The sequence below is a fragment of the Chlorocebus sabaeus genome, chromosome 9 (assembly GCF_047675955.1).
Source record: "Chlorocebus sabaeus isolate Y175 chromosome 9, mChlSab1.0.hap1, whole genome shotgun sequence".
NCBI lineage: Eukaryota > Metazoa > Chordata > Mammalia > Primates > Cercopithecidae > Chlorocebus > Chlorocebus sabaeus.
Window position 1 is genome coordinate 30,251,159 of NC_132912.1, and position 22,312 is coordinate 30,273,470.

Sequence of the window (22,312 nt, forward strand, 5' to 3'; positions counted from 1 at the left end):
CGAGGCTACAGTGAGCTATGATCACACCACTGCATTTCAGCCTGGGCAACAGAGTGAGACACTGTCTCTAAAAAAGTAAAAATAGAATTAAATTAAATTAAAAATATTAAGTTCCTACTGATCAAAACGTGTCTTGTAATTTCTCCAAGAACCAACACATGGTATAAAAAAATAAGTTAACAGCATCAAGTTAAAACTGCCTCTAAAATGGCATTTACATCCTGAGTTTAAAAAGAATAGAAGAAAAAAGGCCAGGCGTGGTGGCTCACGCCTGTAATCCAGAACTTGGGAGGCCGAGGTGGGCGGATCACCTGAGGTCTGGAGTTCAAGACCAGCCTGACATGATGAAACCCTGTCTCTACAAAAATACACCAGCATGATCGCATGTGCCTGTAATCCCAGCTTGGGAGGCTGAGGCAGGAGAATTGTTTGAACCTGGGAGGCGGAGGTTGCATGGCAGTGAGCCAAGATCCTGGCACTGCACTCTAGCCTTTGCGACAAAACAAGACTATGTCTCAAAAAAAAAAAAAAGAAGAAACAGCAACTTAGAAATTCATGGTGATTAAGTGTTTTATGTATGAAAATGAAGCTAAATTAAGCTAAAAATAAATATCAAAAAGTATAAGGTATCTGATATAAAGAAAATAACATAATTAGAAAGATAAATGCCATTTTGTCCTATTTTACATACTATAAAGAAAATATAATAATGATAGAAAGTACAGTATTATATTTTTATATTAAAGTTTGGCAAGAAATCAGACTTTACTCCATGAGTTTTACTTGAGAGAAATCCACAGGTACTTAGGATTGCTTTGTTGGTGAAGATTCGAGTTTAACCAAAACTGCTCTAGTTTTGATTTTCTGAATCTACTTTCAGTAATGATTACTTATCTAACAAATAACATAGTGAAAATGAACTCATGCAATGAGAAGTTAAGAAATAAACTTCTCAATTAAGAAATTTTCCCTACTGTGGGCCAGGCTCAGTGGCTCACGGCTATAATCCCAGCACTCTAGGAGGCCAAGGGAGGCGGATCACCTCAGGTCAGGAGTTCGAGACCAGCCTGGCCAACAGGGTGAAACCGCACAAGAATCACTTGAACCCGGGAGGTGGAGGTTGCAGTGAGCCAAAATCATGAGCCACACTGCACTCCAACCTAGACAACAGAGCAAGACTCTGTCTCAATAGCAATAATAATAAAAAAATGAAATAAAGAAATTTTCCCTGTTGTGAGTCCAGGAAAGTCATCAGTACAAAAGAACTTATTCCCATCCCACTTTTTGAAGCAAACAAATCACTAGGATAATACAATACATATAGGATGAACAAAAGCCATCCAGTCTTAAGCTCTTCCAACCACTTTTGGAACTAAGAGGACACATGTCTAGTACACAAAGTTGACTATGTATCTGGAGGCAATTCAAAGGTCAACTTCAAGTTGTTATTTTATTTTCTAAGTATTCTTAGAAGACTTGTACTATACATAGGCGTCTTTCTTTCTTATTTTACTTTTTTCGCCATCAGAAATTTCTTCTAAAAAACAGGCATCTTTCACACTACACACTACCAGTCTCCACAAGTAAGAATAATGAAATACATTTCTTCTCAGAGGTTAGATACGTGAACATTTTAACACAATATCCTAGCACTGTTTAGGAACACCAAATTATCAACAGGTATAATATAAAAGATGTTTTACTTTTCAATCCAAGTGTTCAAATTTTTAAAAAATTGTTATTCAAGCATGTTTAAGATTACAAAGCCACTGTTTCTGTACGAGAAAAACCAAGCTATTACATTAGAATATTCATATTTAAAATAATAAACGTAAGAGATCATACCTATTGTTCGTAGTCAAATCACACTGAAATCCAGAGGCCTGGTGTGAGAACCTCACGAGTGGACACCGAGCATTTAATATTTTTTGCACACCCACACAACCAGGGCCGAAATGGTCAAGGCACTCTCCTATCACAGACAGGATCTTCTGAGTTGCAATTCTTTCTGAAGGAACATTTTTCACTTGAAATTCCGTCAGAAAATTTCCTGAGGTCTGAAAAATAAACACATTTCTAAATAGGAGCTTTTGGTAAAAAACAATTTTTTAATAAGCTTTTGTAAAAGGATGCTCTAAATCATTGCTGGCAAAGCAAAACAAAATAAGAAAAAAACAACTCACAAAACAAAAACGCTTCAAGAAATCACAGCCCACAGCAAACTTAAAAGATCCCCAGTTGCCTTTTGTTTCTCCCGAATACAGAGAAATACGAAGCACTAACTTGAACAATCACTGGTTTTTGTAATTAACTTATGAACTACAGCATATGATTCATAAAGTAATATGCATAGAACCATTCACTCTATAAATTCAGTAAACATATACTTGCCCCTTCCTAGTTGGCCATTGTATTTTAATCTATGCTATAAACCCACAGTAGTAGGTAAGTACAGGCACAAGAATAGCGTATCAGTAGAAGAAAAGAGACTAGGCAGTATAAATAGGCTTGTATACAGGAATTTAATATTTAAGGCTGCAAATTACTAGGCGAAAATTCCTCTTCAACAAATAAGTGGCCATCAAAAAAAATAAACCAGATCCTTTAATACTAAAACTTGCTGGGTGCAATGGCTCACACCTGTAACCCTAGCACTTTGGGAGGCCAAGACGGGTGGATCACTTGAGGTCAGGAATTCAAAACCAGCCTGGCTGACATGGTGAAACCCCGTCCCTATTAAAAATACAAAAAAAAATTAGCTGAGTGTGGTGGTGGACACCTATAATCCCAGCTACTTGGGAGGCTAAGGCAGGAGAATCACTTGAACCTGGGAAGTGGAGGTTGCAATGAGCCAAGATCACACTACTGCACCCCAACCTAGGCAACTGAACAAGACTCCATTTCAAAAATAAATAAATAAATAAATTACTAAAACTCAAGTAAATTCACCGAGTATGGTGGCTCACACGTGCAATCCCAGCACTTTGGGAGGCAGAAACAGGCAGATAACTTGAGGTCAGGAATTCCAGACCAGCCTGGCCAACATGGTGAAACCGTCTCTACTAAAAATACAAAAATTAGCCAGGCATGGTGGCACGCACCTGCAAACCAAGCTACTCAGGAGGCTAAGGCAGGAGAATCATTTGAACCCGCAAGGTGGCGGTTGCAGTGAGTCGAGATCACACCACTGCACTCCAGCTTGGGCAACAGAGAGAGACTCCATCTCAAAAAAAAACAAAACTTAAGTAAATTAAACATGGATCAAAGACTAAAATGTAAAAAGTTCATCAGTAAAGCACTACAAGACAATGAGTGAACGCTTTTACAATCTTAGAGTAGCGAAGGATTCTGTAAGTATGACACAAAAGAGGTAATATGATTGCATAAAAAATTAAAACCACCTTATCCCAGCACTTTGGGAGGCCGAGGCGGGCGGATCACGAGGTCAGGAGATCGAGACCATCCTGGCTAACACGGTGAAACTCCGTCTCTACTAAAAATACAAAAAATTAGCCAGGCATGGTAGTGGGCGCCTGTAGTCCCAGCTACCGGGAGGCTGAGGCAGGAGAATGGCGTGAACCCGGGAGGCGGAGCTTGCAGTGAGCCGAGATCGCGCCACCGCACTCCAGCCTGGGCGACAAAGTGAGACTCCTTCTCCAAAAAAAAAAAAAAACCACCTTAAGGCAAAGCACACATTACTACTAAAGAACAAAACAAATAACACATGTCATACAAATGGGGAATGTATGACAGTTTTAGGCAAATGAAAGGGGAAACCCATCAAATTCTAAAAATGGGCAAAAAAGACAAAAAAAAATGAACAGAAAAAATAAAAATGGCTAAAAGCCATAGTAAAAGTTGTACATGTTTTCTAGAAACTAAATAGAAATTAAAACAGCAATTAGATTTTTTATTTTTCAGCTCAGCAAAGACAAACAGGTTGGTGACCACAACTAACAGGTATAGGAAAACATGTATACACTGTTGACGGGAGTGTAAACAAGGGACATACTTCTTAAAGAACTTGTCCATATCTACTGAAACTTGTATACACTAACTATTAAAATGGTTAGAAATTATGTCAAAGGAATATCTGCACTGCAGTACTATTCATGTGGTACACACCTTTTGGGAGCTGTATCTAGTTTAATAAGGTTCCCTATCAACTACTATTCCCTCTTCTAGAATTCATTCCTCCTAAAAGGATGAAGGCTGCAGCAATGTTTATCATGGACATCTACCCCCTTCATTCCGGCTGAATGGACTGGGCAAAGACAGCTGATCTAAGCACTGTAGGAGTGTATCGCACACTCATTTGGAGATCTCTTCTGGGAACTGGTTACTGGGAAGCGGAATTAAAGTCCAGAGGCAACCATGTGGCTAAAATATCTAACTCAGAAGCTTTGGGGCAGCCATATCTATACAAGTATGAAAAAGAAAAGAAATTAGTGGGGGTGGGGAGGAAGGAGTTAAGGACAGAGAGAAAGCAATAAATGAAGCAAAAACATGTAGACAGAAACAGAACACATCCTAGGTTGTTTTGTTGTTGTTTTTGAAACAGGGTATCATAGGCTGCCTGTGGTGGCTGTAGTCCCAACACTTTGGGAGGCCGAGGCAGGTGGATCACTTGAGGTCAGGAGTTTCAGATCAGTCTGGCCAACATGGTGAAACCTCGTCTCTACTAAAAATACAAAAAAATTAGCCAGGTGTGATGGTACATGCCTGTAGTCCCCGTTACTTGGGAGGCTGAAGCAGGAGAATAGCTTGAACGCAGGAGGTCAAGGTTGCAGTAAGCCGAGATCGTGCCCCTGCACTCCAGACTGGGTGACAGAGTGAGAATCCAAAAAAAAAAAAAAAAAAAGAGAAGGTATCTCTCTGCCACCCAGGCTGGAGTGCAGTGGTGCAACCATAGCTCACTGCAGCCTCAACCTCCTAGACTCAAGCAGTCCTCCAGCCTCAACCTTCAGAGTAGCTGGAACTACAGGTACACACCACCACACCTGGCTAATTTTTTTGTTTTTAGTAGAGATGCAGTCTCGCCCAGCCTATGTTGCCCAGGCTGGTCTCGAACTCCCAAGCTCAAATGATCCTCCCGCTGCAGCCTCCCAAAGTGCCATGATTACAGGCATGAAGCACTGGGTCCGGCCACTTCCTGGGTTCTTCATGGTTACACTTCTTACTTCTAGTCTTTTCCTAAGACTCATCCATATTCCTGGCCCTGGGTTCTATGAAGCCTCCTCTACTTCTTTATTTGTTTAAGCTAGTTCGTGTTATTTCTGTTATGTGTAATCAAAGAATATTCACTAACATATAGCTGGCAATAAAGAGGGGAAAAGTTCCCTAGTGGTCCAGTGCCTAGGATTTGGCACCTTCACCGAAAGAGGAAAAAAAAAGATACCACCCTCGTTATCTAACAAAAAGAGTACTAGTTAAATAAATTATGGTACATCCATTCAATGGAGTATTTTGCAGCCACTGAGGGTGATACAGCAGATTGAACTGCCAAGACACTACTAATGGGGAAAAAAAAAATGAAGTTATAACTTGTATAGATAAAGTTATTATCTGTAAAGATTATGTTCTGGGTTTTTTCTTTAAAAAAAAAATTTATATACACAAAGGAAAAAAATCCAGTATATTAAATTATTCACCGGGTTATCTCTGGAGGCAGTGGGACCATCAGAGATACTTACGTTATATATTTCTATATCTATCACTTTATAATCAGAAAAAAAAACAGATTAAATCACTGTATACAATTCCTACAAATAAACGTGGTATTTTCTCTATTGATTTGTCATTTATTTTTATATTAAAAGGACTAAAAATAAATTTCCTTTAAACAATTAAAATTTCAAAATTCTTCCTTAGCCATTTTGTTATAATTTACTTCATAACCTATTTCCCTGTCCATTCTATTTTAAAATACAAACACACACAATTTATGTTAGGAATAGGAATCCAAACAAAAGCAAAGACGGATTTGGGGTCAGGAAGGCAAAAGGAGGTCAAGTGAGAAAGCAGTATTAGACTACATCAGGAGAAGTCATGGTGGACTCAATCTCAGAGGCAACAGAAAGATTAGAATCACTCAGAAGAAAGGTGATAGAGATTTTTTAAATTAAGTACTATAAATGAGAGAATAAAATCCTTGAGGTAACAGAAGTGAAAATGACAAGAAGAAACAGCTCTGAATAATGGAACCAGGTGCAGGAAACTGGTGAACTGTGAACCATGAGCAGGAGTGCTGTAGTTATTGAAGCTGCTCACCAAATGTTCTGTATCACCTTTCTTGGCATTTGGAAGATTTCGTGTTCTTGCCCCTCTAAGGTTAATCAAAGTCATGTGATTTGCTTTGGCCAGTGAAATGTGAGCAGGGTTTTAAGTATCACTTCCAGGCAGAAACTTCAAGAGCCAATGCTCAATTCTTCACTTTGCCTTTCCACTGTTCAGTGATGGTGTGCAGGTGGAGATGAAACACTAGTCAGCCTGGGTGCTTGAACTACAGAGTGCCCCTGCTCACCTGCTGTGACATATAACCTCAGCCACAGATAAACAGGTGATGTGGCAAGCCACTGAGATCTGTGAGATACGAGGGTTGTTACCAAAGCATCACTAAGCCTAACCTGACTAAAAATGCAAGCCACGAAGAATCACAATGGACTCAGTACAGAAATAAAACACTGCTTTCAGGGAAAATTTAGGTGAAAATTATACTTATTATGAGCAAAGGAAAGATATTCTCAAAAATGACTGTCCTCTATTAAATAAAAACTAGAAAAACTCTTCAGAGACAGATCCATAAATAATTCCTATTAATATGTGCTATTCCTATAGCACTATCTATTTATTAGCAAATCATCTGATAAAGAAAAAAACAGAAGCACACTGTCCACAGCAATCATTCAGATAACAGAAAGCAGTACTCAAGACTTAGGCATTTAATTCTTACTTTTATTACCTAAGTCCTCTAAGATATAGAACCCTGTAAGAAAAAGCAAAACTGAAGGAAAGACCAAAGGCAGATTTTAGTTTAGGATTTTGTGCTAACATAATCTTTGTGATACATCAGGCGACATATTTCACATGTAAGCAACTTTTACACACCAAAAATTTTATGAACATTAAAATTACTATTTCAGTTAGCAAATAACTTTCCTTCTTTTTTTTTCCTTTCTTTTTTTTGAGATGGAGTCTTGCTCTGTTGCCCAGGCTGGAGTGTAGCAGCGCAATCTCGGTTCACTACAACCCCGCCTCCCGGATTCAAGCGATTCTCCTGCCCTCAGCCTCCTGAACGGCTGGGATTACAGGCACCCGCCATCATGCCCAGCTAATTTTCGTATTTTTGTGGAGAGGGGGTTCCACCATGTTGACCAGGCTGGCCTTGAACTCCTGACCTCAGGAGATCCGCCCACCGTGGCCTTTTCCCAAAGTGATGGGATTACAGGCGTGAGCCACCACGCCCAGCCATAAGTAACTTTCATTTATTCATTAGCAAACAATTTCAGTCCCTATTGTGCATAGGATATCATACGTAGTGCCATAAGACATGCAAAAAAGTCTAACACACTCTTCCTAACTCCCCTCAGATTGGGTTGAGGAATAAAACACACACACAAAGAATTATAAAGCAAGGTGTAGTGCGAAAAGATACCAAAGAACCAAAAGGTAAGAGAAGAGCTCATGAATGCAGAAAGTAGTCAAAGAAGTTTTAATGAATCTGATGAATGTAAGGTGCTTATATTTTTTAATTGTATTTTATTTTTAATACTTTTACTAGCAAAGCTATTATAATCTTGAACAAAAACATATTTCCAAAAAAACCTTAAATAAGCACATGTATGTTTAGAACAACACTTTCCTAACTTAAACCAACATACAAAATGCCAATTCTGGTTATTTTTGTGTATGTGTGTGACAGAGTCTTGTTCTTTTGCCCAGGCTGGAGTGAGGTGGCGTGATCTCGGCTCACTGCAACCTCTGCCCACCCTGGGTTCAAGCAATTCTCCTGCCTCAGCCTCCTGAGTATATGGGATTACAGGCGCCCACCACCATGCCCAGTTTTTGTATTTTTAGTAGAGACAGGGTTTCACCACATTGGCCAGGCTGGTCTCGAACTCCTGACCTCAGGTGATCCACCCACCTTAGCCTCCTAATCCAAGCCTGCTAGGATTACAGGCTTGAGCCACTGTCCCCAGCCCAAAATGCCAAATTGTTTAGTAAGACGGGAGCACTGTCTTTAAAACATCTTTTTCTAAATACCACTATACCTCAGAAATCTAAGAGTAAGACTCAACTATAAGTTTCTAGGCCAGGTGCAGTGGCTCACACCTATAATCTCAGCACTTTGGGAGGCTGAGGCAGGAGGATCATTAGCCCAGGTATTCGAAACTATCCTGGGTACCGTGGTGAAACCCCATGTCAACAAAAAAAAAAAATTAAAAATAAATTTAAAAAAAAAGAAAGTTTCTAACTCCTCCCCATTTCCACCAAAGAAAAAATTTTGCTTCCCACTTACATAACAGTAAAATTAAATTGCTGCTGATGGTGGTCAAGATTTGAATACTTACTATGGGCCATAAGCACTGTTCTAAATGCTTCACACATACTAACTCAATAAATCCTCTCAAACATTGTATGAGATATGTGCTATAACACCATTCCAATTTTATAGTTAGAACAATTGAGGCAGAGAAGAGGTAAATAACTTACCCAGGATCACATTACTAGTAAGTAGAATTAAAATTCTGCAGCTTGGTGCCAGAACCCAGGCTTTTTAAACCATTACAACACACTGTTATGCTCCTTGATTATTCAGTTACAGTCCTTTATTTAAGACAGCCTAACGTAATTGAAGTGCCCCTGCCAGGAACTTAATACATTTTCAAGTACATGTTAGTCTTAATAAAACTGATCCAGGCCAGGTGTGGTGGCTCATGCCTATAATCCCTGTGATCCCAGCACTTGGGGAGGCCAAGGTGGGTGGATCACCTGAACTCAGGAGTTCGAGACCACCCTGGGCAACATGGTGAAACACTATCTCTAAAAAAAATTAGCTGGGAGCAGCGGTGTAAGCCTGTAGTTCTAATTACTCAGGAGGGTGAGGCAGGAGAATTGTTGAGCCCAGGAGGCAGAGGTTGCAGCGAGCTGAGATCATGCCATTGCACTCTAGCCTGGGCAAAAGAGTGAGACCTCATCTCAAAATAGTATAATAATAAGCATCATCATAAGCATAATCATAATTTAAAAACTGTCCCATTTAATTTTTATCTCTTTCCTACTCCTGGCTAGTTTCAATTCAATAAGCATATGGTGAGCAAATTAAGTACACAGTACTGCGGAATAAGTATATGAACAGACATGATTCCTATCTGCCCAAGTTTATGATACAGTGGGAGACATACACATCAGCTACTCACTAAACATGACAGAAGAAATTTGAAGACAGATAGAAATACCAGCAAGATACCACAAAGAAGGAGTGATTACTTTTGGCTAGAGTGGAGAAAAAAATCAAGGGTGGTTTCAAGAAGGTAGAATTAGAACCAGACCTTGAAAGCTGTGTTAAGAATGACAGCTGGGGAATGGAGGGAAGGTGCATTCCTGAGTGAAGGCACAGAACAACTGTTTGATCATTATGATATTTACAAGTGCCTTCTATTACTGGAAATGGTAATTAAACAGCGTGGTTGGGGCCGGGCATGGTGGCTCAAGCCTGTAATCCCAGCACTTTGGGAGGCCGAAGTGTGTGGATCACCTGAAGTCAGGAGTTCCAGACCAGCCTGGCCAACATCTGGCCAACCCCATCTCTATTAAAAATACAAAAATTAGCTGGGAGTGGTGGCGTGTGCCCACCAGCTACACATGAGGCTGAGGCAGGAGAATTGCTTGAACCCAGGAGGCAGAGATTGCAGTGGGCCAAGATCATGCCACTGCACTCCAGCCTGGGTGACAGAGCAAAGCTCTGTCTCAAAAAGAGAAAAACAAAAACAATGTGGTTGGAAAATTGGCTATGTAACAATATATACTGAGAAATGATGACTAAAATTAATTAAGAGACAGAGGAATTCAATACTATGCTAAAGAAAAGAAGCATTCTAAGTTTGTGGGAAAATTCAAACTGTGAGTGAAGGTAACTCCAACAAAGACTGAAGGTTGAAATATCAAGGCATGACACAAGGAATAAGTGGAAACAGAATGTAGTTATAATAATCTAAGTGAGAGTTTATAGGGGACTGTGAAATTATGAATACAAAAGATAACTTAGAAGCAGAATTAAAAGATGGTTGGCAAAGCTAAAATGCCACTAATTAACATGTGAAACATACAGAACTGTTATAAGAACTTAGCACATTTGTAGGAAGATGAATATAAGCTGTTTCAAAACATTGTTTGAAGTATCAACTGGACATCCACATAAAGACTGATGTTCATTACTAGTTTGAAAGATGTAAGGAAAGATAGAGCCATAGAAAGTAAACATTGTATAAAAACACATAGCCTTGGCTGGGTGTGGTGAGTCACACCTATAATCCCAGCACTTTGGGAGGCTGAGGTGGGTGGATCACCTGAGGTCAGGAGTTCAAGATCAGCCCGACCAATACAGTGAATCCCTGTCTCTCTTAAAACACAAAATTAGCCAGGCATGGTGGGATCTGCCTGCAGCCCCAGTTACTTGGGAGGCTGAGACAGGAGAATTGTTTGAACCCGGGAGGCGGAAGTTGCAGTGCGCTGAGATCACGTCACTGTACTCTAGCCTAGGCGACACAGCAAGAGACTCCGTCTCCAACAAAAAAATAAAAATAAAAATAGGATGAGTTCATGTCCTTTGTAGGGACATAGACGAAGCTGGAAACCATCATTCTCAGCAAACTATTGCAAGGACAGAAAACCAAACACCGCATGTTCTCACTCATAGGTGGGAATTAAACAATGAGAACACTTGGACACAGGAAGGGGAACATCACACAGCGGGGCCTGTTGTGCGGTGGAGGGAGGTGGGAGGGATAGCATTAGGAGATGTACCTAATGTAAATGACGAGTTAATGGGTGCAGCACACCAACATGGCACACGTATACATATGTAACAAACCTGCACGTTGTGCACATGTCCCCTAGAACTTAAAGTATAATAATAAAAAACAATAAAATAAAATAAAAATAAATAGCTTTTTCAACAGTGTAATTAAATTAAAGCATCCTTTACATTATTTGGGAGGATGGAAGAGATACTGGTTACTTTTACCATTAGACATGCATGCTAAAGAGAACATAAATGGAAGAAATAATATCCAAACTTGCAAGAAAAAAAAGGGGGTAAGGAGGAAGTGCAGGAATAAAGTAGGAGTAATCTAATAAAAGGAAGAAAGAAAGTGAAAAGTTGCTGGGCATGGTGGCTTATGCCTGCAATCCTAGCACTTTAGGAGGCCGAGGCGGGTAGATCACCTGAGGTCAGGAGTTCGAAACCAGCCTGACCAAGGACGTAAAACCCCATCGCTACTAAAAAACTACAAAAATCAGCTGGGCGTGGTAGCAGGCAACTGTAATCCCAGCTACTCAGGAGGTTGAGGCAGGACAATCACTTGAACCCGGGAGGCGGAGGTTGCAGTGAGCCCACATTGCACCACTGCACTCCAGCCTGGGCGACAGAGCGAGACTCCGCCTCAGAAAAAAAAAAAAAAAAAAGAAAGTGAAAAGCAAAAGCACAGAAAATAGGAAATAAAAAATAAAACAGGAGAAATTAGTCTAAGAATGATCAGTAGTAACAATAAACATATTGAACTCCAAGACTGATAGACTGGAGTAAAAGCACACTGCTATTTATAAGAGATACGCCCAAACTAAAATAACATATATAAAGGCTGAAAATAAAGAAACAGAAGATGTGAGACAAATATCAAGCGGCCATATTAACAAATAAAATAGAACTTAAGACAAAAGCATTTATAGAAATGAAAAAAGCAGGTGTGAGGGATATAACAAAACAGTCCAATAAAGAAACATAATAATCATGTACCTATATGTAGCTAATATACCCTTTGGATAAAACAAAAATCAAAAGAATTTTAAAAAGAAATTAACGAAACCAAGAATCATGAGATGTAAAAACATCTCAGTAACTAGATAACGAGGTTAAAAAGAAAAAATTAGTTAAGATACATAATTTGAATAACAAAATAGGCAACTTTGACCTAACTGAAAATTTTCTGAACCCTTGAAAAGAATTAACTCTCTGACTGCATATGTACAGAATATTCACAAAAATGATCACATAGAACAATACAAAGAAAGACTTTATAATTCCAAAGAATCAATAACAAATATACCTTATTCTTTAACCACAATGTTTAATAAGTTTAGAAATCAACAGTTTTATTAAGTTCAAAGATTTTTCTTTTTCTACTTTCTTAACTTTAAATGATTATAGTGGTCAAGAGAAATAGACTTACTTTGTGAGTGCTGAGGTTTCGGGTTTCATCTAGATCCAAAAACATGTCCAAATCACATCCTAACTTCCCGAAAGTGTTGACTGAGGAGCCAAAGGGTCTGACTATGCAGTCCGGAAAATATGCAGCGGCTATGTCTTCAATAAGAGAACAGGTGAGATATCGGAGCTTAGTGTTCTCCTCTGTTAGCTGGAACTCCTTCAAGAGAGTGTTCAGCTGATCGTCTATCTAGCTAGCCAAAACAAAACCAACAAAATAGAGAAAAAGTACAGGTCATATAAAAGAGTTACCATTTTACTTTGAAAGATTTGGTGGCTCTGGAGACCTAACTTAGAAATATGCAGAGCCTAGTGCGGTGGCTCACACCTGTAATCCCAGCACTTTGGGAGGCTGAGGCGGGTGGATCACCTGAGGCTGGAAGTTGGCGACCAGCCTGACCAACATGGAGAAACCCAATCTCCACTAAAAATACAAAATTAGCCAGGTGTGGTGGCACATGCCTGTAATCCCAGCTACTCAGGAGGCTGAGGCAGGAGAATCGCTTGAACCCAGAAGGCAGAGGTTGTGGTGAGCCAAGAACGCACCATTGTACTCCAGCCATGGCAACAAGAGCAAGACTCTGTCTCAAAAAAAATAGACATATGCAACATTTTCTTCTTCAGTCTTAAAAGTGGATTAAAAAAAATACTCTTAAAAAACCACTGAGGATGCCAGGCGCAGTGGCTCATGCCCGTAATCCCAATACTTTGGGAGGCTGAGGCGGATCACATGAGGCCATGAGTTTGAGACTAGCCTGAGCAACACAGCAGGATCTCATTTCTATTTCATTAAAGAAATTATATAATATTTTAAAATTTTTAAAAAGCTCTGAGGAATGCCACTAGCAAAATAAAAGTTGGCTAGAATTAAAACTTTGTAAGCAATGAGTATAAAGTATTGTTTTAAGAAAATGAAAGTAGTAAAGTACTCCAGAAGAGGTTAAAACCACATGTTAGACATTTTAAACCCAAGGGAATGAAAGATCAATGTTAAAGGGCAAGAAAAACTAGAAATATTCAAGTAATGAAGGCTCAAGACCTCTCAGTTTCTCAGAATAACAATCCTGTCTATCCATTAGAAGACTGGCATTAAAACGATCACATACTAAAACTGCGTACTGGAGTATCTGAAGTGAAAAAAAGCTTCAAATGCTCTTACTTGAAACCAACATTGAAAATATCAACTGGCTGGGCACAGTGGCTCACATCTATAATCCACTGGGAGGCCAAGGTGGGAGGATTGCTTGAGCTCAGGAGTTTGAGACCAGCCTGGGAAACATGATGAAACCCTGACTCTACCAAAAAAAATTCAAAAACTAGCTGGGCATGGTGGAATGTATCTATAGTCCCAGCTACTCAGGAGGCTGAGGTGGGAGGGTCACTTGAGTCCAGGAGTTTGAGGCTACAGTGAGCTGAGATTGCACCACTGCACTCCCGCCTGGGCAACAGAGCAAGACTCTGTATCAAATAAAATAAAATAAAACAAAACAAAATAAAATAAAACAAAAAAAACCCAAAATAAAATAACTGAACTAAGCATTCAACTCAAAAACAATAAAAGAGGCCAGGCTTGGTGGCTCATGCCTATAATCTCAGCACTTTGGGAGGCCAAGGCAGGCAGATCACATGAGATCAGAAGTTCAAGACCAGCCTGGCCAACATGGTGAAACCCCGAATCTACTAAAAATACAAAAAATTAGCCAGGTGTGGTGGCGCATGCTTGTAATCCCTGCTACTTGGAAGGCTGAGGCAAGAGAATCACTTGAACCTGGGAGGTGGAGGTTGCAGTGAGCCAAGATCACGCCACTGCACTCCAGCCTGGGCAACAAGAGCGAAACTCTGTCTCAAAATAATAATAATAATAATAATAATAATAATAATAATAATAATAATAATGAAAGAGAAATAGACTAGAAGCAAAAATTTTCTTATTAGAAAAGTAAACCTTGAAAATAGTATTTTGATAAATAAAGCCATGAGTTGATTCTTTGGAAAGACTAGCAAGGTCTGGCAAGTCTGAGTAAGAAACACCAAGACAGGTGGGGCGCGGTGGCTCATGCCTGTAATTCCAGCACTTTGGGAGGCCGCAGCGGGTGGATCAAAAGGTCAGGAGATCGAGACCATCCTGGCTAACACAATGCAATCCCGTCTCTACTAAAAATACAAAAAATTAGCCAGGCATGGTGGCAGGCACCTGTAGTCCCAGCTACTCGGGAAGCTGAGGCAGGAGAATGGCATGAACCTGGGAGGCAGAGCTTGAAGTGAGCTGAGATCGCACCACTGCACTCCAGCCTGGGCGACAGAGCAAGAGTCTGTCTAAAAAAACAAAAACAAAAAACAAAAAAAAACCACCAAGACAAATACAAACAATATTTGAACAGAGAAAAGAGACAGAATCTTGGGCCTGGCATGCTGGCTCACGCCTATAATCCTAGCACTTTGGGAGGCCGAAGTGGGCAGATCACCTGAGGTCAGGAGTTCGAGACCAGCATGGCCAAAGTGGTGAAACCCCGTCACTGCTAAAAATACAAAAGTTAGCTGGGCAGGGTGGTGCGTGCCTATAGTCCCAGCTACTCAGGTGGCTGAAGCATGAGAACTGCTTGAACCGGGGAGGAGGTTGCAGTGAGCCAAGATCATGCCACTGCACTCTCTAGCCTGGGCAACAGAGGGAGACTCCGTCTCAAAATAAAAAAGAGAGAGAGAGAGAGAGAATCAGAAAGAAGACATTTTAAAATTGACAGAAAACCACGTACAATTTTATGTCACTATGCTGGAAACAGAAAGAAAACCTAAATTGTTCAAAAGGCCCAAAACTTCAGAAGAACGTGGTTACCTGTGAGTACAAATGGGGCATGGTGGGGAAGGAGCAGACAAGGATTACTATCACTTTTCATTCAACATATCCTGCAGTTTGAATTTTTTAAAAGCAATCCCATTTATTTATAGAGATATTAAAATTGTAATAAACATATTAGCACAACAAATGTAATAATGCATTTTTTTAAATACACCTTGACTAAGTAGGGTTTATTCTGTGAATGCAAGAATGACTTGACATGAGGAAATCTACAGTGAATCTATAATTCACTACATTAAGACATTAGGAGGGGAAAGAAAAGACATCAGGAGAAAAACCATATATAATCGCAAGATTATATGCCAGTCATCAAGATAATCTCAAATGTCAAAACTCAACATCTACTAAATGTGTTGAGCATGATGACATTCTTAGAAAGCTAGCAGTAGAAAAACTCTTTCATCTCATTATGCATCCACCACCACGATTCATCTCCGTAACTCTTTTCACCTTCTAAAACTGAAGATCTATACCCATTAAACAGTTATGTAGCTTGAATATTTTATAGGAATCTTTATTGTTCACAAAAAAAATACATATTTCTCAAAGTTGAAGTATACCTAAAAACTTACACTTTCTGCATAACAAAGTAATTCAAAGAGCTTCCTGTTTGAAGGTGGCAACTGATCACTCGACTGTATGCATGACCGTTCAGAAGTCTGGTTTTTCAACTTCAGACTGAGGAAACGTGATCTGAATGGAATTGCAGTCTCCATGGCCATGCTTGGAGTATGAGTCCCATTTTGCAGTGAAACTACACTTTCCTTTTGGCAAAATTCTACAACAGCATAGAGACCCTATACCAAAAACATGAGAAAAAACAGAACATATGTTACAATATATCTAACATACTATTTTAGCTCATATTTTAAAACAATTATGCCGGGCGCGGTGGCTCAAGCCTGTAATCCCAGCACTTTGGGAGGCCGAGACGGGCGGATCACGAGGTCAGGAGATCGAGACCATCCTGGCTAACACGGTGAAACCCCGTCTCCACTAAAAAATACAAAAAACTAGCCGGGCGAGGTGGCGGGCGCCTGTAGTCCCAGCTACTCGGGAGGCTGAGGCAGGAGAATGGCGGGAACCAGGGAGGTGGAGCTTGCAGTGAGCTGAGATCCGGCCACAGCACTCCAGCCTGGGCAACAGAGCGAGACTCCGTCTCAAAAAAAAAAAAAAAAAAAAAAAAAAAAAAAAAAAAAAAAAAACAATTATAATGCTACAAAATATCAAGTTTTTTAAAATTTACAAATGATATGATTCTAACACAGCATTAGTTTTATTCAATTTAAGCGGATTAAGTAAAGGAACACTGGGCCGAGCACAGTGGCTCACACCTGTAATTCCAGCACTGTGGGAGGTGGAGGTGGGCAGATCACCTGAGGTCAGGAGTTCGAGACCAGCCTGGCCAACATGGTGAAACCCCGCCTCTACTAAAAATATAAAAATTAGCTAGAAGTGGTGGCGGGTGTCTGTAAGTCCAGCTACTTGGGAGGCTGAGGCAGAAGAATCGCTTGAACCCAGGAGACAGAGGTTGCAATGACCCGAGATCATGCCACTGCACTCCAGCCTGGGCGACAGAGTGACTCTATCTCAAAAAAAAAAAAAAGAAAGAAAGAAAAGAAAAGGAACCTTAAAACGATGTTAGTTAAGAGAAGCTGAAGAGACTGAAAAGAATGAAGCAGAAAAACCCAAAGGCAAAACAAAGATCCCCTCCCACTGGCCTTCATCCGCAAGTTAAAGGGACTCTCTAAAGTATTCAAGCTGGGCGTGGAGGTGCAGGACTGTAGTCCCAGCTACTCCAGAGGCAGGAGGATCACCTGAGCCTAGGAGTCAAGGCTGTAGTGCACTATGATCCTACCTGCCAACAGCCACCACACTCCAGCATAGGCAACAGAGTTGGACCCCATCTCTTAAAATTAAGCATCCAAATAATGAAATCAGTCATAAATGACTTATAATCCTAAAATACTGCTATAAGAATTTGTAGTCTCATATGGAAAACAAAACTCATTAAAGAAATCCAGATAAGGAAGGTGCAGTATATCAAAGAGAACCTAACTATCATATTGCAAAAGGCAACAGCAAAAAACAACTAATGAAGACCTCCACCCTTGTAAAGCATAAACGTTAAGTTAGATTGTTTTTCAAATACTTACAAAGCTTTCATAGAAGAAATGATTATTAATAGGTCCATGCTGGGATAAATATTTAAGAAACTTGTTTTCACTGAATTTCTCTGGACAACGTATTAAAACAGTCCGCTGTGCCTGTTCTCGTCTTTCATTTTGCATCTCAGAGAATCTCTTTTTAGGAATCTTGTCTTCAAAGCCTATGAATGAGACAAAAACATTTCCACTACACGCACACACATAAAATTTGTAAAATATTTTGATAACGTGTTTTAAAGACTTTATATAGGACTAAAACCAACTTCACCTAATCTATTCTTTTTCTCTTCCTTTATAAGGGTTAAACTCTACTACAGTAGTCCCGCCATTACCCACAGGGGTTATGTCCCAAGATGCCCGTAAATACCTAAAACCTTGGATATTACCAAGTCCTATATATACAATGTTTTATCCTATACATAAATTAGGCACAGTAAGCGATTAATAACAATGGGCCAGGCTTGGTGGCTCATGCCTGTAATACCAGAACTTTGGGAGGCTGAGGTGGGTGGATCACCTGAGGTCAGGAGTTCAAGATCAGCCTGGCCAACATGGTGAAACCTCATCTGTACCAAAGACACAAAAATTAGCCGGGCATGGTGGCACACGCCTGTAGTCCCAGCTCCTTGGGAGGCTGAGACAGGAGAATCACTTGAAACCAGGTGGCCGACATTGCAGTGAGCTGAGATTGCACCATTGCACTCCAGCCTGGGCAACAGAGCAAGACTCTGTCTCAAAAAAGAGAGAGAGAGAGATTAACAACAACTAATAATGAAATAGAACAATTCTAACAATATACTGTAATAAAAGTTATATGAATGTGGTCTCTCTCTCTCAAAATACCATATTGTACTGTGCTCACCTATTTGTGGACCACGGTTGACTGTGAGGAACTGAAACTGTGGACAATGGAAACACAGATGAGGTGGAATTACTGCACTTTCAGTGTTCGTTTGGCTACTCTCCCAGGACTACTATTAAAACTGCCCACTTTTTCTGTTTTGATTTACTACGCTTGATGCAAAGTGCTGAAAACGGAGTTCCACAAAACTTTAAAAACAAAACCGGGAAAGTAAAATCACTTATTTAATCCTTACACAAATAAGCACATAAAAAATTGTGCAAATTGTAACATTCCAAAGACTAAAAGAAATTATTACAAGGCTGATTGTAACGAGACAATGAGTTTGGAAATTTGGTGTTTTGAAGTAAGCTATTAAGGCGTTTTTCTTTCTCAAGAGTCTCAATCTGGCTCAAACAATTAACAATGAGTTACCAACTATCATGTGCTCTGTATCAGGGAAATCAAAGAATTTAAAACCTCGCTGCTGCCCATGAAGAGCTCATTGATAATTTCACTAATGAAAGAAAGAGGCTAGGAGTTTTACAATCACAGGGAATCAAGACAAGAATTGTGACAGTCAAGAATTAAATATTAATAACCCACTAGCCATGATGGGAAGGCCAACAAATGAACTAAGCATAGAGAGAAAAAAATTATTCAAGTTCTAAAAGAGTATTAAAGCGCAAACCTGAAAATTAACAACTAAATTCCAAGATTTTAACTTCCAGTTAAGTAGTTTAAGGTGTTTCTTTAAAAAGTCTGGAATGGTAGACTCTAGAGATCATAAACCACCAAGTCTGATATCAATACCCTTAACAAGGCCAGACACGGTGGCTCACACCTGTAACTCCAACACTTTGGGAGGCTGAGGTAGGCGGATCACCTGAGGTCGTGAGTTGAGACCAGCCTGGCCAAATTAGCCAGGCATGGTGGCGTGTGCCTGTACTCCCAGCTACTTGGGAGGCTGAGACAGGAGAATCACTTGAACCCAGGAGGTTGCAGTGAGCCGGGATTGCACCATTGCACTCCAGGCTGGGTGACAGAGGGAGACTCTGTCTTAAAACAACAACAACAACAACAAAAAACCTTAAAATTCCAAAGTAATTAAATAGAACAGAAAATGTAAATGATGAATAGAAATCAGCAGAAACTTTTAGCCTCATTTTCTTCAAAAAGGCTATGAAACTGATGGATCAAGGAAATACTCCAAACCCACTATCTTATTATCTTTCTTTTTTTTTTTTAAAGAGACAAGGTCTCCCTCTGTCACGTCTAAATTAACTGAGCTAGTGACCTTGCCTAAGCTATTTACCTCTTTGAGCCATTTTCTACATCTGTAAAATGGACACAGTGATATATTTCTTGCAAGACTGTTTTAAGAACTGTAAATAGAATACGCAAGCTCTTGAGTCACAAGAGAGGTTCAATAACACTGGCTTCTCAATACACAAAGAAGCACATAAATGTAGAGCGAACGCGGGACAACAGCCTGTTGTAGTGAATTCAAATCTGTTACCAGATTGATTTGGTTCAAAATGGCCAAAAAGAATAAAGTAAACGGCAGTACTTTATTAGGCAGAACCCCATGTCTAGGAACCAGGAAGCCTCTTGATTCATCAGGCTACACTGTAACTCGGCCTCCAGCAACAACTTAATGTATCAAAATCAGAAATATACGTAAATGATGCAACGACTGGCTCAGATGTGTAGCATTACTATCATTGGGAACACTATTTCGTCAAACGGTAAAGTGCTAGCAAACTGGGTTCCTGATCTGAATTTCATGGAAGTCTAAACAATTCCATTACTGTACACAGGAGTCGCCCCGAAGAAACATCACACATCTCACTTCTGCCTCAACAACAGCGGCGACCCTGGGTTGCCCTAGAGAGATCAGAGGAGAGAAGGGCAGGACACAGCCCCACTCTCTTGCCAAAGGGTCCACGGCCGTTTCCACAGGCCACGTGTTCCCCCGTGATCCCAGACTCTTCCCCCTTCCTCGCCCGCTGTGGGAAGGAGCTACAGAGCAAACCGAGGCCACGGCGCCATCACCTGTCTCCACGCTCCCTGAAGGCCGCTCGTCCCTCCTGAGGTCTTCGGCCACAGTTCCTGGGCAACTCAAAAGTCTGAGGATAGGCCGCTGGACTCGAGTTCTTCTCTGGGCACACAGGTGCAAACGGGTCAAGAGCCCCACGCCGGGAACCGCCATGGTAAAAAGCACGAGCGCGAAGCTGAAAGGTCAGCGCGTTTTCGCGCATGCGCCGGGGGGGGGGGGGGGGGGAAGAAATGGGAAGCCTCGAGGGTCAAACTACCCGAAAGAAGTTCGGTTTTAGCGGAAGAAAGGAAATTGAAGCCGAAAAGAAGATGCCTGAGCTTTCAGATGTGGTTTACTTCCGCAGTCGTACAGTTTACCAAATGAGAAGCTCCATAGAAGGAGCGCGCCACCTACTGTTGTAAATAGCGTCATGAAAATAGAGCCAGAGCCCGGAGGCGGTGGCTCATGCCTGTAATCCCAGCACTTTGGGAGGCTGAGGCGGGTGGATCAGCTGACGTCAGGAGTTCGAGACCAGCCTAGCTAACATGGCGAAACCTTGTGTCTACTAAAAAATACAAAAAAAAAAAAAAATAGCTGGGCGTGATGACACGCCTGTAATCCCAGCTACTTGGGAGGCTGAGGCACGAGAATCACTTGAACCCGGGAGGCGAAGGTTGCACTGAGCCGAGATCGCGCCACTGCACTTAAGCCTGTGCAACAGAGCTTGACCCTGTCTCCAGAAAAAAACAAACAAACAAAGTTAAAATAATGGAAAGGCTTTTAACCTCTGAAAGGGGCACCAGGAGCAAGCAGGGCATCATCTTTTTCCTTGAACCATGTGAGGACATTTTACAACCTCTGCCAATATGCCTCGATTCAAATTAAAATTCAAGTGGTTTTGCCAGCCCCTCCTCCAAGTGAGAAGTACGTACCTCATATTAAAGGCATAGGAAAGGCATTGGAGAGGACTGGTTCAGTCTTCTCATTTTGAACATGAGAAAGTGGAGCACAGATCAGACAAGGACTGGCTATAGGTCACACCTGGGTAGTCAAAGCTTAAAGTCAGAGCTCTGCCCTCGATTCAAGGCTCTTCCTCAGTGCCTGTGTTGTAACCAGTGGCCCTTGCTCGGGTGCCTGGGAAAAGGACATACCAAACAATGCAGAGAAACCTGCAACTGAAGGCAGCCCCCCGGGGGTACACACTACTGCTGGAGGCGAAAGGAAAGCAAGGGGCCTCGCAATCGGAGTGTGAGAGAGGACAAACCAGCACTGGAACTGACTAGCCAGCTCTGTGTTAGCGTGGTGCTATTGCCTTGCAGCTATTTTCTTTTTTAATCATCTCAACAACTCTGGGTGATTAAACCCATTTCATGGATGAGAACACGGAGGCTCAGAGACAGTAAGTAACTAAGGTGGCCTCATTAGAAGTTGGCTGTGCTGGCTGGGTGTGGTGGCTCACACCTGTAATCCCAGAACTTTGGGAGGCCAAGGCAGGAGGATCACCTAAGGTCAGGATTTTGAGACCAGCCTGGCCAACATAGTGAAACCCTGTCTCTACTAAAAATACAAACATTAGCCAGGTGTGGTGGTGGGCACCTGTAATCCCAACTACTTGGGAGGCTGAGGCAGGAGAATCACTTGAACCCAGGAGGCAGAGGTTGCAGTGAGCGAAGATTGTGCCACTGCCCGCCAGCCTGGCAACCAAGCAAGACTCTTTCAAAAAAAAAAAAAGTTGGCTGTGCCATTTGACCCCAGGTTGGTCCCCAGATCCTGGGCCTTCCACTCGGACACACACTCAAGGCCACCCTCAGGCCACACAGAGTCCTGCCACTCCCACATGGATGTTGAAGAATCTCGAAGTTAGGTAGAAGTATATTTTATTTTGGCACTTCCAAGGAAAGCCCTATGTAAACAATGAGTTTGG

The 22,312-nt window shown here is 41.1% G+C and overlaps 1 protein-coding gene across 1 annotated transcript in view; it reads right to left on the reverse strand.

Annotated features, from left to right (window-relative positions):
• MTPAP (mitochondrial poly(A) polymerase) overlaps positions 1 to 20,611 on the reverse strand; it is a 32,410-nt gene extending 11,799 nt beyond the window's left edge. The window contains exons 1-5 of the mRNA XM_008002679.3: positions 20,406 to 20,611; positions 17,498 to 17,670; positions 15,914 to 16,138; positions 12,450 to 12,674; positions 1,846 to 2,057 (exon numbers count right to left, since the gene is read on the reverse strand). Of these exons, the coding sequence (XP_008000870.1) occupies positions 1,846 to 2,057; positions 12,450 to 12,674; positions 15,914 to 16,138; positions 17,498 to 17,670; positions 20,406 to 20,562 (992 nt within the window). The 5' untranslated portion in view covers positions 20,563 to 20,611. The remainder of the gene's footprint in view (positions 1 to 1,845; positions 2,058 to 12,449; positions 12,675 to 15,913; positions 16,139 to 17,497; positions 17,671 to 20,405) is intronic.
• Positions 20,612 to 22,312: the final 1,701 nt, after the last annotated feature.